The 12488-nt window shown below is 40.0% G+C and overlaps 1 protein-coding gene across 3 annotated transcripts in view; it reads right to left on the bottom strand.

Moving 5' to 3' along the window:
* Nucleotides 1-9150: 9150 nt before the first annotated feature.
* Nucleotides 9151-12488, bottom strand: part of DLC1 (DLC1 Rho GTPase activating protein) — a 200480-nt gene continuing 197142 nt past the window's right edge. For all 3 annotated transcript variants that reach the window (XM_036382058.2, XM_036382059.2, XM_036382060.2), the window contains 3 exons: nt 11988-12205; nt 11646-11819; nt 9151-11109 (listed from right to left, as the gene is read on the bottom strand). In XM_036382058.2, the coding sequence (XP_036237951.1) occupies nt 10989-11109; nt 11646-11819; nt 11988-12205 (513 nt within the window). In that variant the 3' untranslated portion in view covers nt 9151-10988. The remainder of the gene's footprint in view (nt 11110-11645; nt 11820-11987; nt 12206-12488) is intronic.

Genomic DNA, 12488 nt, shown 5'->3' with positions numbered 1-12488 from the left:
CTGAAGACACCAGCTTTAGCCACAATTTTTAATGGCTGTTTCTCCAGGCTGGCAGAAGAGTATGTTCAGCCAGTTCAATGCCAGAGTGGGTCTCAGTTCACCAGGAGCAGGTAGGTTGTGGTATAGGACACATGAGAAGCTAAAGATTTCTTACTCTTGGACAAAAATAGTCAAGTATCTTAAAACAGATCAAAGTCTGATCAAGTTCTCTTATCCCAGCCAGGGAAGCTCCGAGACAGTCCCTCCTCTTATGTAAATGCATGCAGTTTAGGGAAAGGCTGGTTGTTCAGAACTTGAGCTCCCCAAGAGGGTGGTGACAGGCCCCTTACCTTGGAGCATTGCTGAGCACGATGCAACCTAAGCACCCAGGCTGAGCTGTGCATAGGCCTGTGAGAGGTTTGGTATCAGATCAGGGTGGGCAAAGGGAGAAGGAAATGAGATACCAGGATCTGAGCCTGACCTGACTGCAGTGCTGGATTTGGCATGATGGACAGAATGTCACAGGCAGACAAAACACACAAGGAATGTAGAACTGATTGTAAAAGAAAGCTTGCAGGGTTTAACAGGAGGTTTGCAGAACAGAAAGCATCCATAGAGAAAAGAGGAGGACTGCAGCAGCAGTGAATGATCTCAGAAGCTGTTGTTGCCTCGACTTCTCCTGCAGTGTTCAACAGAGAGCAACCAGAATATTTTCTCTGTGATTTGGAAGCATTTGGGGGTTGGTGGTGCTTTTGTGAAGTGTGCATCTTTAAATCACATACAATATGCTTGATTAATAATCAAGGTAGAGAAAGAAATCAGTATTTTTCAGCAGCTCCCTAGGAAATACATCCTTACAAAGGGCATCTCCTTGGCTATTCTCTGTTTCATGGCTTGAAACAACTGCAAACTATATGTATTTATTCTTATCCCAGTTTATGATCCCCTGGAGCATGATAATGGGTACGCAACATTAATCGGATTTGTTTAAAAATATTAATCCAATTTTTTGTTTAATGGTACAAATCTGGGCACAACTGATAACAAAACCATCCAGCATTTTATCTCTTTAAGGAGCTGGCTAAATGCAATGCCATTCATCACAGTGATAAGTAGCTCCTCAGGCACAAATGCACACATATCGCAGTCGGTGCGTGATGCCGACCAGATACAGCTCTGTTTTCTGTCTGCCCTGCGTGGCGCTATCGACAAAGAGCTGTGAGCAAGGGCAAAGCAATAGTCTTGGCAAATCCTTCACAAGTGCTGGGGTTTGCTGTCCTATGAACTTCTCTAGCAAATTTTAAACAGAATCTAGGAGTCTGATTTAGCAGGAGAGTAGACTGCATATAAGACTGCAATCTTGCAATCAGCCCAGCATTTTGTTTGAAAATGGATTTCTTGTCTTTCACTCAGGCTAAAGCTGATATTTGGGCAAAAGCAGCCCCAGGGTTTGCTGTGTTGAGAAGAGCTCTGCAGAGCAGAGATCACCTGCAGCAGTCCAGGGGGTGTGGGGTGATGCAGTGTTTGTGCTGTGTCATGATCCTGCAGCAAGACTTGTCTTTGTTATCCAGTGCTGGCTTCAAATTCTGTAACCACCTTAAGGTTACTACTATGAAGGTATGTTACCAGGGAAATGTGTCAATACTTAAAAATCATACTTGTAACCTTTTAAATGACAGTATTTACTTTTTTTCTTTTACCCTCGAGTTTATCTAAGCATTCTTTTAATGAAGTTTATCAACTCTGGTATGTCAAAACTTGTTCCTGTGATTAGCATGCAACACATTAAGGTTCAAATATTCTATTTGCATCTCTAGTTCAAAATTCTTTATACTCTAGCTTCCCATCTCAAAACGTAGTTGATAGCACATCTGTTTCATCTTTTGTCTACCAAAAGTAATTTGATTTAGAAATCCTCTGGAGTTTTGTATAGACAAGAAGCAGCTCAAAGGAAAGTTTGTTCTTAGCTTGGCCTTTAGATTTTTTTTTTCAGTTTCTTGCAATACTTGCACTTTTAATTTATGATGACTAAAGCAAAATAATCATATTTTTTTCCCTCTTGGTGTTCTGGGGAATTCTAACTAGGGAAGGCAAGGCACAGAGGGCATGAAGTTCATGTAGGAAAGCCTACTGAGGGACAGGCTTAAGTCATTCAAAGAGCCTGGGCTGAGTTCCTATTTATACCAAAGGTTTTTGGATAATTCATTCATCTCTGAGGCTGGGACAAAACCTGGCAGGGCAGTGGAGCATGGTGGGTGGGTAAACCAAGTCCTACACAATATGGAAAATGCTCATGCCCCAAATACTACTTGAGGGACTAGTTTCTGTAAGAATTAGGCAGAAGAGAAGGGCAGCAGAGTGAGCTTGTTTGTTTAGACACACAATGTTTGCCTTTATTTCTCTCTATCTTTTCTAAGGGCTGTGACGGCATTTCCTTCCTAGCTCATTTGTGTGGCTGCCTGAAAGGGATATGTCTAAATAGGGGTCAGAGCGACTTTGCTTGTTTGTTAAACAATATGGGAAGAAAACAGAGGCCGTGAAGAATACCTCCCTCCCCTCTGTGCCCCAGGGAACATTCTTTATAAAATTTGGCAGCAGCTCTGTCATTGCAAACCAGCAAACCACCGCATGGAGCGGCTGGCTCTGGAAACTGTTTTAGCTATTTAAAAGGATAGGAAGAGGAGGCAAAGGAAAGAAGCTTTAAAAAAGAAAAATTGTATAAAGCCTCAGAGAAAATCTCCACATCAGTAAGATGGAATGTTTAAACAGTAAAAATTTGTGGTGGTTTTCAAGGAATTAAAATCAAACAGTATGACAAGCTTGACTTTTTACATTGTGCATTATAAAAAAGGAGCATAGTAAATATCATGTTATGCCCCAGATTGTGCTGCTGATCAATTTAAACAAATCCTCTCTCTGATAGTGACCATTGCAAGGCTGTTTGCACACCAGCACAGGAAACCTCCTGCAGGCTTTTGTGAAAAATACATCCAGAAATAAGTCCAAGTGCCTAGTGCAGAAATTAAAAATAGCAGGAAATTTGATACTTATATTTTTCTCAAAGCTCTGCAAAAAACTGATAGTGAATTCCAAATGTAGATTTTCAAATTATGAAATTCCAAATTATGAAGATAATTACTTTTATAATAGAGTGGATGGTGCCAGAAAACAGCTTGTCTTGCCTTCTTTCCTCAGACCACTTGGTGAGATTTTGAATCAGTGTCTCTAGCCTCTTTTCTAGCAGTAAACCAGGGATATGATTCTATGCAAGCCTAAAACTTTAGATACTTAAAACTTCGCAGGGTCTGCTAATTGCTTAGGTTTTTATCAAATCCATGCCTTAATTCTGTTAGTGTGTTAGCCATGACAGGCCTGCTTAAACCTCTGTGTTCCTTAGCAGCAGGGCCTCTGAACTCTATCTCTGCTCTTGACGTGTTGTTCGCTCCCTCAACAATTTTGCCAGTAGGATGCTTGGGACATAGCTTCCCCTCCTTCCCCAGTCCCATATGTCTGCTGAATTGAACCTAGCTCAGCAGCTGCTCTGCCTGATCTTGTTTACAACTAATGTGACAAGGCCAGTGCTTTACCTAGAAAGTTATGTGATAATTTTATCCACAATCGTTTATTCTTATCTTAGGTTGAAAGAGTGGAGACAGTGAATGTGAATATGATTTCTTTTGGACTGTGGTTCAGGTGTTAGCTAGAAAATCTTGGCTCTTCTACTTGCTCAAGGTCATTCTTAAAAGGCCTCAAATGCAAATTAGTTTGTTTTCAGAGGTCTCCAAAGCCAAATAAGGGAACTTGCAGTCCAAGCACTGTGCAGTGTTAGTGCTGCTGTGGGTACCATTACAGTTCTGGAATTCATGAGCACTTGTGACCCCTTCCAAATGTTTCTACTTTATTGAATACTTGCCCTGCATTATAAGGAGTATGTGTTTCTATGCTACACACCCCTGTACTTGGCACTGGTAAAGCTGCACCTCAAATCCTGTTTTCAGTTTTGGGCTTGTCACTGCAAGAAAGTCATTGAGCTGCTGGAGTGTGTTCAGAGAAGGGCAACAGAGCTGGTGAAGAGTCTGGAGCATGGGTCTTCTGAGGAGTGGTGAGGGAGCTGTGGTGCTGAATCTGGACAAAAGAAGGCTCAGAAGGGACCTTATTGCTCTCTGCAACTGCCTGAAAGGAGGCTGTAGTGAGGGGAGGGTCAGTCTTTTTTCCTAGGGAAAAAGTGACAGGACAAGAGCAAATGCCCTCAAGTTGCTCCAGGGGAGGGTTGGGTTGGATATTAGGATGAATTTTTTTGTGGAAAGGGTTGCCAAGCATTGGCTTCCCTGATTTGCCAGGGAAGTGGTGGAGTCACCATCCCCACAATTACTTAAAAGATGTGTAGATGGGGCACTTGGGGCACACTGATTAATGGAGGGTTTGGCAGTGCTGAATTAATGGTTGGACTCAACCATCTTACAGGTCTTTTCTGCCCAAATGGATTCTGTGGTTCTATGCATACTTTGAATTGATGAGTAGCACAGGGATGCCCTTAGGGGAAGAGAATTACCATCAGTTCTCACCGTGGAAGACATGAATCATCCTCATCTGCTTTTTCCCTCATGGGGAGGTAGGTGCTTCACTGTTGCTGAGGATGACAGGAGGCACCACCAGAGTTTTTCAGTTTTAGTAATTGGTATGTACTTCTCCCAGTCTTAGGTAATGGAGTAAAAGCACCTAAGTAGAGGGAGGGCAGGTGCCATTCTTCAGAAACATTACCTTAATGAATCTCCCTCTCTTTTTAAGAAGGTCTAGAAGGCTTTCAAAGCTGCTTTTCTATGTATCTTAAATCAGTTGTCATTGTTAGCTGCTGAATGAAATTGTTTGTAGGCAGCAAAATTTTGCCATTTTCTTCCTTTTCCTTAAGTACCAACTTTAATGTTGTTCTAGCTTTGTAGGCTATAGGTGAGGTGAGGTATCAGTGAGGTGTGATATTCAAATTCAGTTTGGACTATTGCTTATATTATTGTATGATTTATTACTTGTTTTGTGCTTTGGAAGCTCTCGTTGATAAATTATGTAGGTGACAAAGGCTTCAATAAGAAGCAAAAAAGCCCATGTGTGTTCTTCAGACATTCTGTTGAAATGAAAAGAGTAGACTGCTACAGATTAGATGATTGAGTTAAAACAAATATTTTAGTATCTTTGCATTCCTTTTCATATGTTTAAATGGACTACTTAGAAAACACTCTATTGTACAACTTTCCCCAGAGATTTGGGTGAAAAGGTAGCCTATTAAAATCTTCACTAACCATACTGTCAGTGTTTCTATGAACTTGCTGAAGATGACATGTTGAACCAGATCATAACAGTGCCTTAACTAAAATTTATTTACTTTTAGTTGTTTTTGAAAGAAAAGGCAAATAGTTACCAGATGACCTGCTTGTTCTGAATAGACTTGTCAGGCTGCTGTCACTAAGCATGTTGGAAGTGTTAAGCCAAAACCTTAGAAGAACCATTCCTCTCTTATGCACACCTTGCACACCATCTTAGTCTGGGCTGTTTTATGTAATATAATCTTCTTCTGCTGCTAGCTGGCTTATTTTAAAAAATGACAGTTCTCTCAAGCGACACTCAAGTGTTCTAATTGATGCCACCCTTTCCTGAAACTCCCTTTTCATTTGATAACCATCTTCCTATGTCTCTAACAAATGAAGGTATAAGCTCCCTCAAATAAGAGCCATCTTGGCTATTATCACCCTGTCTACCAGCTTATAACATGCTTATGTTATCATATCATGGAAAAAGCTGTTTAATTTCCTTCCCTGGAAAGCATACATAACTGTACCAGTCCTTTTAACACTCTACCTTTTGAATATTTTATTTCTGAATAGTAGTATTCTTTCATTCACTGAGAATTCTGTTCCTAAGGGGCTTTTCCATTTTTAGTGTTATAAAGCCTTAAGAAATTTCTGTGTGGGTTAGGAGCAACTGTGATATTCAGACCCACCACATCACCCTTTTATTACCTGAGCTAATGAAGTGACTAGCAGAACACTGGTACCTGGAAAAACATGCCCAACACACTTGCTGTAGGTCTATTTCTTACTGTAGTAAGGAAAATCTCCTGAGCCTGCAGAAGAATGGACTTGATTCCCTCTATGCTGAGGAAATCATGCTAATCAGTTATGGATCTTTCTGGACTTTGAGTAAAACTTAGGAAATCAAAGAGGTCTCCCAGTTGTGTGGTAACTTCCTCATGCTGATCTTCATGCACTTGGCCCGTGTCGGGAAGGCACAGCATCTTCTAATTTAAGTGAAAGTCTACTTCAATAAAATCTAAGCAAATTGCACTCCACAACCTGAAATGTAATTCTTAGAGAAAGAACTATTGTTAGTTACTTCCAAAATAATTGAGATATTTTATTTTTGACACTAGATTTTTTTCTTGCTCAGCAAGAGAGTGCTATCTGACAGTGCTTAAAGGTCAAAACTGGTAGCCTCTAAGTCCTGTAATCATGGCAAATAATGAAGATAGGACATTTGTTATGTCTTTGTGATGCTTTATGGAAACTAGGAAGCACTGATTCCAGGGTTTGAGCATGCACAGTTTAAAATTACTTATGCTCTTGCTGCTTCTCAGGGAGAGATTGTCCCACAGTCTCAAAGACTTCTTACTGTGTGGAAAATGCCTTTTCCTTCCCTTCTGCCTCACATTTTCCATTAACAAATTTTTATCCCATCTTGTACACCCACTCAGCTAGTTTGAACTCATCTTCTGGGTTTTTATGACCTTCTAGTGCTAGTAGACATTTACTACATCCCTCTTGTCTAGTGGCCAAACTGTGTCTTGAATCTCTCTTTATAAATGTGCCCCTTCAGTGCCATAATCTCTTTTGATGGAATTTTTTTCTTCTTTGAATTCTTTCCTATACTTCACTCCATTTTACTGTCTCTGGATTCAGCTTGCAAGTTCACTTCTTGCAAGTAATCTGGACACCTCAGAATATACAGGAAAATACAGTAGGATGGTGCAGAGGAGAAATTTAGCAAGTCTCAAGAGCTTAGGAGAGCGCTCGATGCAAAAGCCACATGGGTGCAAGCATTGCTTATTAGCATCAGATTTTCACCCTAATCTCTGGTGCTACAAAATAATTGGTTTAGAATTTGATACCTTTCCTTGCAAGAGATATAAAATAATCTGGGTTGACAGAGGAGAAATAGATAAAAGTAACTTTTCAGAGATGCAGTGAAGGGTTATATTGAGAAGGTATGGCATAATAGAGATGAAGGAATTAGTATTTCTTTGTGCATTGTTAAAACAGTATCATGTTTTCATTCCTCATGATTGTAGGGCACTGCTTCCAGCACTTAGCAAATTTGTGTATAACAGTTAATTTTCACATACCTTAAGTGAAAATATCCACTTTTTATAATGTAGCCCAAGTCATGGATACTGTTTTCATACTAACTTTCTCCTGGCACAGCCTACTGTGGATACCAGGTCCTGCTCTTTTCAAGGTCTTGTACCAGACTGCAGAGGTACTGCTTTGCATCATCTCAGTCTCTGTTTCCCAGACTGTCCATGTGTGTTAGTGACACCTCTGATTATTTACAACTTCATAAATATCTAATTGTAGAGTGCGTTACTTGAGGAACAACAGTGAGATATGACTTTTTCTGTTTGAATTTGTCAGGAAGCACTGAAAGTCAGCATGACTGAAGCCCAGGGTAGACTGGACCTGTGTTACACCAGGGATGTGATGTACACAGTTATTCATAGCAGCACCTGGACAGAATGGAACAGGGGTCCAGCCTGCCCTTCCTCTGTGGCAACTCCTGCTTAAAGCAGAACATCCCAAGAGGAGCCAGGGCTGCCCTGAGTGACAGCTGACAAAAAATCCACAGACATGGAAGATTGAATTCTGTTGTTCTGCAACAACATGGACATCTGCAAATGAAGGTGCCAAGAACAGATTCAGGAGGCTGAGACTACTTAGAAGATTCAAAAATAACTCATATTGTAGAAATATTTAGGAAAATGATAATTTGGAAGTACACTAAGTACATTTTAAAATAATGCATTTTACACAAAATGCAGTGTAAATCCTTAAGTTGCCAGAGGAGTGTCATGGGTTAGTGTGCTTAAAGATCCAAACAAAACCATCATTACAGAAAAAACATTAGCTCTAATTCTGCTTGTTCCAAGGGCCCAAAACTGTGAATAAATCTGTTTGGTATTTTTTTTTAATGTTCAGTTGTTTAAGTATTGACTTGGGGAAAAAATCATTCTGTAACAGCCAAACTAATGACAGTCCTTTATCGGGAAGGTTCTCTAAAACACTTTGGTGTGTGAGAACTAATGCCATGGCAACAAGAGGTTTGCTTTTGGCAGATTCTGAAGCAGCATCCCTCGGTGCTCCCTGGGGAATGAAGTGGGAAGTGATAACCATCAGGACTTTGGGATGCTCAGGCAGGGAAACAATAGGATGATGTTGGTAACTGAAAGGCAGCAGGCCTTCTCACAGCTGCTGTATCAGGCAAGCCTCACAAATCAAAACCCTTCTTCAGATGCCCAAATTATATTTCTGTTGGCTAAGACTTTAAAAACTTTGAAAAGTTGCTTGAATTAACAGCTGTCTTTGGCTTGGTTTTTCACCTTAGTCAGTTGTTTGTGTATCTTCCTGGCCTCCTCTTTGGCTTCATTTTATTGCTGTGCATGCTTTAACTTTCTCCAATTACTTTTACACTTGCATTTTTTGAAGCAAACCTCTGACTCTACAACTCATCATGCCCTCATTCTCTCTTTAGAGAATAGGAAAGCAATGAATTATTTTCCAGCATTGCATACTGCTGCTTTCCACCCTGTTAAATTCAAGCATATCTTTCTACAATACTGCAGCAAAACAGAGGTTTCTTCTCACTAAAAAGTATGAAGCAATTGACTTGGGAATGTTTCTGTCCAGCTATCTGCCATTGTGATGTCCTGTCTGCCAAAAACTTCGAAGAAAGAGAGAAAACTTTGGTACCTGCCTTTATCAGTACTACAAATATCAGCCTGGGAGAGGGCAGGGGTGGCTCAGCTGTTGGCCGTAGTAGGTAAAGAACCAGAATTAAGAAAAATACCTCCTCCTCTTGGTATGAGAGTGGAAGGATGAATGCAAAATAAAATAAAACTCATTATGAATATCCAATTTTAAACATTTAATAGTGCACTTATTGGGTATATTCTGTACAGACATCTATAGCAAGTTAAACATTTTCCTTTCTCTCGCGTAGATCATACTCATGTAAAGCACATTTACAATAGAAAACATACTTGAGGTACAAAAACCCAAAAAGAATATCTGAGGTATAAATACAGGTATATTTTAAATAATCTTTATCATGCTTAATCTATGTTTGACAGTACACTGTGGGCAAGTATACATGTTTACAATAGAATGGTATGTACAACATACAATTTTACAAATTCAAAAGTGTTTGATGTAGAAGAATATACAAGGTTTTCCTACTCACGAGGAACATTGTTACAGGAAGTACTACATTATTTGCCATTTATAAAAAAAAATCTTCTTCAAAAAAGCTTAAAATAATACTGACAATGGTAAAAAAGTCTCAGTCAAGATTCCATCTTGCAACTCATTCATACTCTAGCCACAAAATACATTTATCACTTAATACTGCACCTTGAAAGCAAATCTTTACCTTTACAGTAAAACCTACAGAAAGACATCTTTCCAGAGGACCTCAGGACTTCCTACTGTTCATGTAAGTTGATTCTCAAGAAGGGAAGAATATCCCAAAGGGTCTAAAACACAACAAAACTGAAGACAAAACTGCACCCTCCTTTCTGCCTCCAAATATAACCCTCCAAACTGCTCACATGCAGGTTCTGTTCATGTTAACATGCAGCTTTTAGGAAAACAGGCAAAGGGGGGGGGCGAGTAAGAGTTTGTGTGACTCTCTCTAGCCAAGTCACCCCAGCTGCTACTGCAGGAGTCCTGCCACCTCCTGGCACCACAACTCCAGTGTTGACTTTTTTCCTCTTGAGCCATTAGAATACAATAAAATATATAAAAGCTCATTAAAACACCTATAGATAACGCAGGTAGAAGTAAAAGTAATGGACAGTTTTGTTTTTTAACAACTGATGTTATTGGCTTTCCTCACCATTGCAGACATTTCATTTCTAAGCTTCTATATTGCTCAAAAGTGTATTTACTTAAATTTGCTATAGAATTGCTCATCACTCCTAAAAGATCATCTGGATAAGGAGTGGACAGTAGCTGAAACAAGCCTATTGTAACATCCGCTTAGGATTTTCAACAAGTTTAGAGCTGAGCAAAAGGCAGAACTAGCACATTTGAAGGATGGCTACTCCTGGTCCACAGGGGAGTCCTATTCTAGGTTGAACTGCATCCAGCATACTAAAATCCATTCTGGTTGCCTATCAGTGTACCAGACACATTTCAAATTCAACTTCTTCTATCCTTTCAACCATTAACACACTCATTCACACTTCAATCTCTGTGCAAACCTTTCTCTGCTTATCTCAGTGAGAACACATTGAAGAGTACCAACTATTCCAGTGGATACACCAGTCCCTCAATGCACTACAAATAAAATGACATGAGTATGTACATAAAGCTAAGTATTTCACATGGGAATGATGAGCTTTCACCATATTTCATAATATATTTTGCATTTAAAGAAATTTGCTTCTCAGAAGCAACTCAAACCATCTAATAGGAATTATATTTTTTTTTAGATTTTTATTTTTTGCACAGTTCTCCTATGTATTCCAGTCGAGGCCTACACTATAGACCTTACACAGACAGGAAGCAGCTTTAAAGTGTATGGTATGGCCACAGTCCTATAGTAATGCTCACAGTCAAGCTCTCACGCTGCCATCCCTGCATGACACGACTTGCAGGTGGAACACAGGTCTGGTCTGCAGCGTGCAAATCTCAGTTTTGGGTCTATGTTGCTGAGGTGGGGCCCGCATGGCTGCTCCTCTTCAGTAGTCACCTGGATTTTACTTCCTTGCTCTCAGGACTCTGCTGACTGAAAGAGTCTCGTATCTTAACAACTTCTGATGCACACAAGTGTCCGAAAGACTTGGTGTACCAGTCTGGCATGTGGCCCCTGTTGGGTGGAGGAAAAAGGAATGATGAGGAAGGTACCAGTAACTTTGTATGTATTTTCTTATTCACAATCAAATCTGTATCTACCTGGTTAAATGCCTGACTAGGAAATCTCCTTAGTACTGCTTACTGCACGGCTCAACCCTACTAGTATATAGATTTGCTGAAAAAGATGTTTGCCTCAGTAAGGAAAAGTTATGGAAAGTTTTGTGACAACCTGGTTCTGTTTACTAGCTTAGTATTAAAATTAACATTTCCTTGCATCCAATATGCCTGTTAGAGGAAAGGTTGGGGTTGCATACCAATAGGGATGGTGGAGCACATACTGGAGGCTTCTAATGCAACAAGCTACTGCTGCCACATGTGCACTGAAGCCAACTTTCTGTGACATCTCAGAGACCTGTGTGTTTGCCTTTGGGAAAGGTGTACTACTGGCCAAGCTAACGTCTGTTGAACCGTCCAAGTTTTCCACTGACCACACTGAAACTACACAAGAGAACTATACAACTATACAAAGGACAAAATGGAATTTCCTACCTTAAATCAATTCTGCACATGTAGGTAAGTTTGGATTTTCCTGACCCGCAGGGCTCAATCAGATACCTCGACAGGAGCACATTGACTCTAACACCTGCCACAGGAGCCCGGTCATGGTCCACTGAGGTTGCTAGAAGCACACAGGCTCCTTTGGGGAAGTTTGTCCTCCATGTCCTAAGAAAAATGAAGAAAACCAAAAATCTTTTATTTGACAAACAGTAACTCAAGCATCTAATAAGAATCCAAATTAGGCACAAATAGATATTTACCAATATAGCTGATACAATAAAGAAATAAGCAAGGTTGCCATATGTGTAGGATATAAACATAGGAATGTCTCACCTTAAGACTACAAAGTCCCTGGCTGGCTGAGGTGCCATGCTGTTCTGGACATACTGGTATATATCAGTCTGGCTATCCAAAGGCTCAATTACTTTGGACTCTATAAGATCTTCATCCCAAAGATGCTGCTCTTTAAGTAAACGATTTAAAACATCCTCTGGTGTAGCTGAGATTTCAATGGTAGTTTTCCATAATCGGAGTGGGGGACCTTCACACACCTGGGGAAAAGTAGCAGAGCCCTCAATTTTTCTCTTCTTACACTTTATTTTTCAAGTTTATTTTTTAAGAATCTTATTGAAACACTTCTCCATCTGGTAGTCCTGAGCTATACAAGATCAGGGATGAGAAATATCTTTCTTACTGTCTGCATAGTGACTCAGCTTGTTAAGGCTTTGCATGAGTGAGTGAAGGCATGTAAATTCAATACAGTGAACATTCCTGGGCTGAATAAACAGAAGAACACAAATCAGTGTATGTTGGCAAACTACTGCTGAAAGACAT

Source organism: Molothrus ater, chromosome 4, assembly GCF_012460135.2.
Source record: "Molothrus ater isolate BHLD 08-10-18 breed brown headed cowbird chromosome 4, BPBGC_Mater_1.1, whole genome shotgun sequence".
Taxonomy (NCBI): Eukaryota; Metazoa; Chordata; class Aves; order Passeriformes; family Icteridae; genus Molothrus; species Molothrus ater.
The sequence above is the reverse complement of the archived record's forward strand: the minus strand, read 5'-3'. Positions and strand labels throughout refer to the sequence as shown.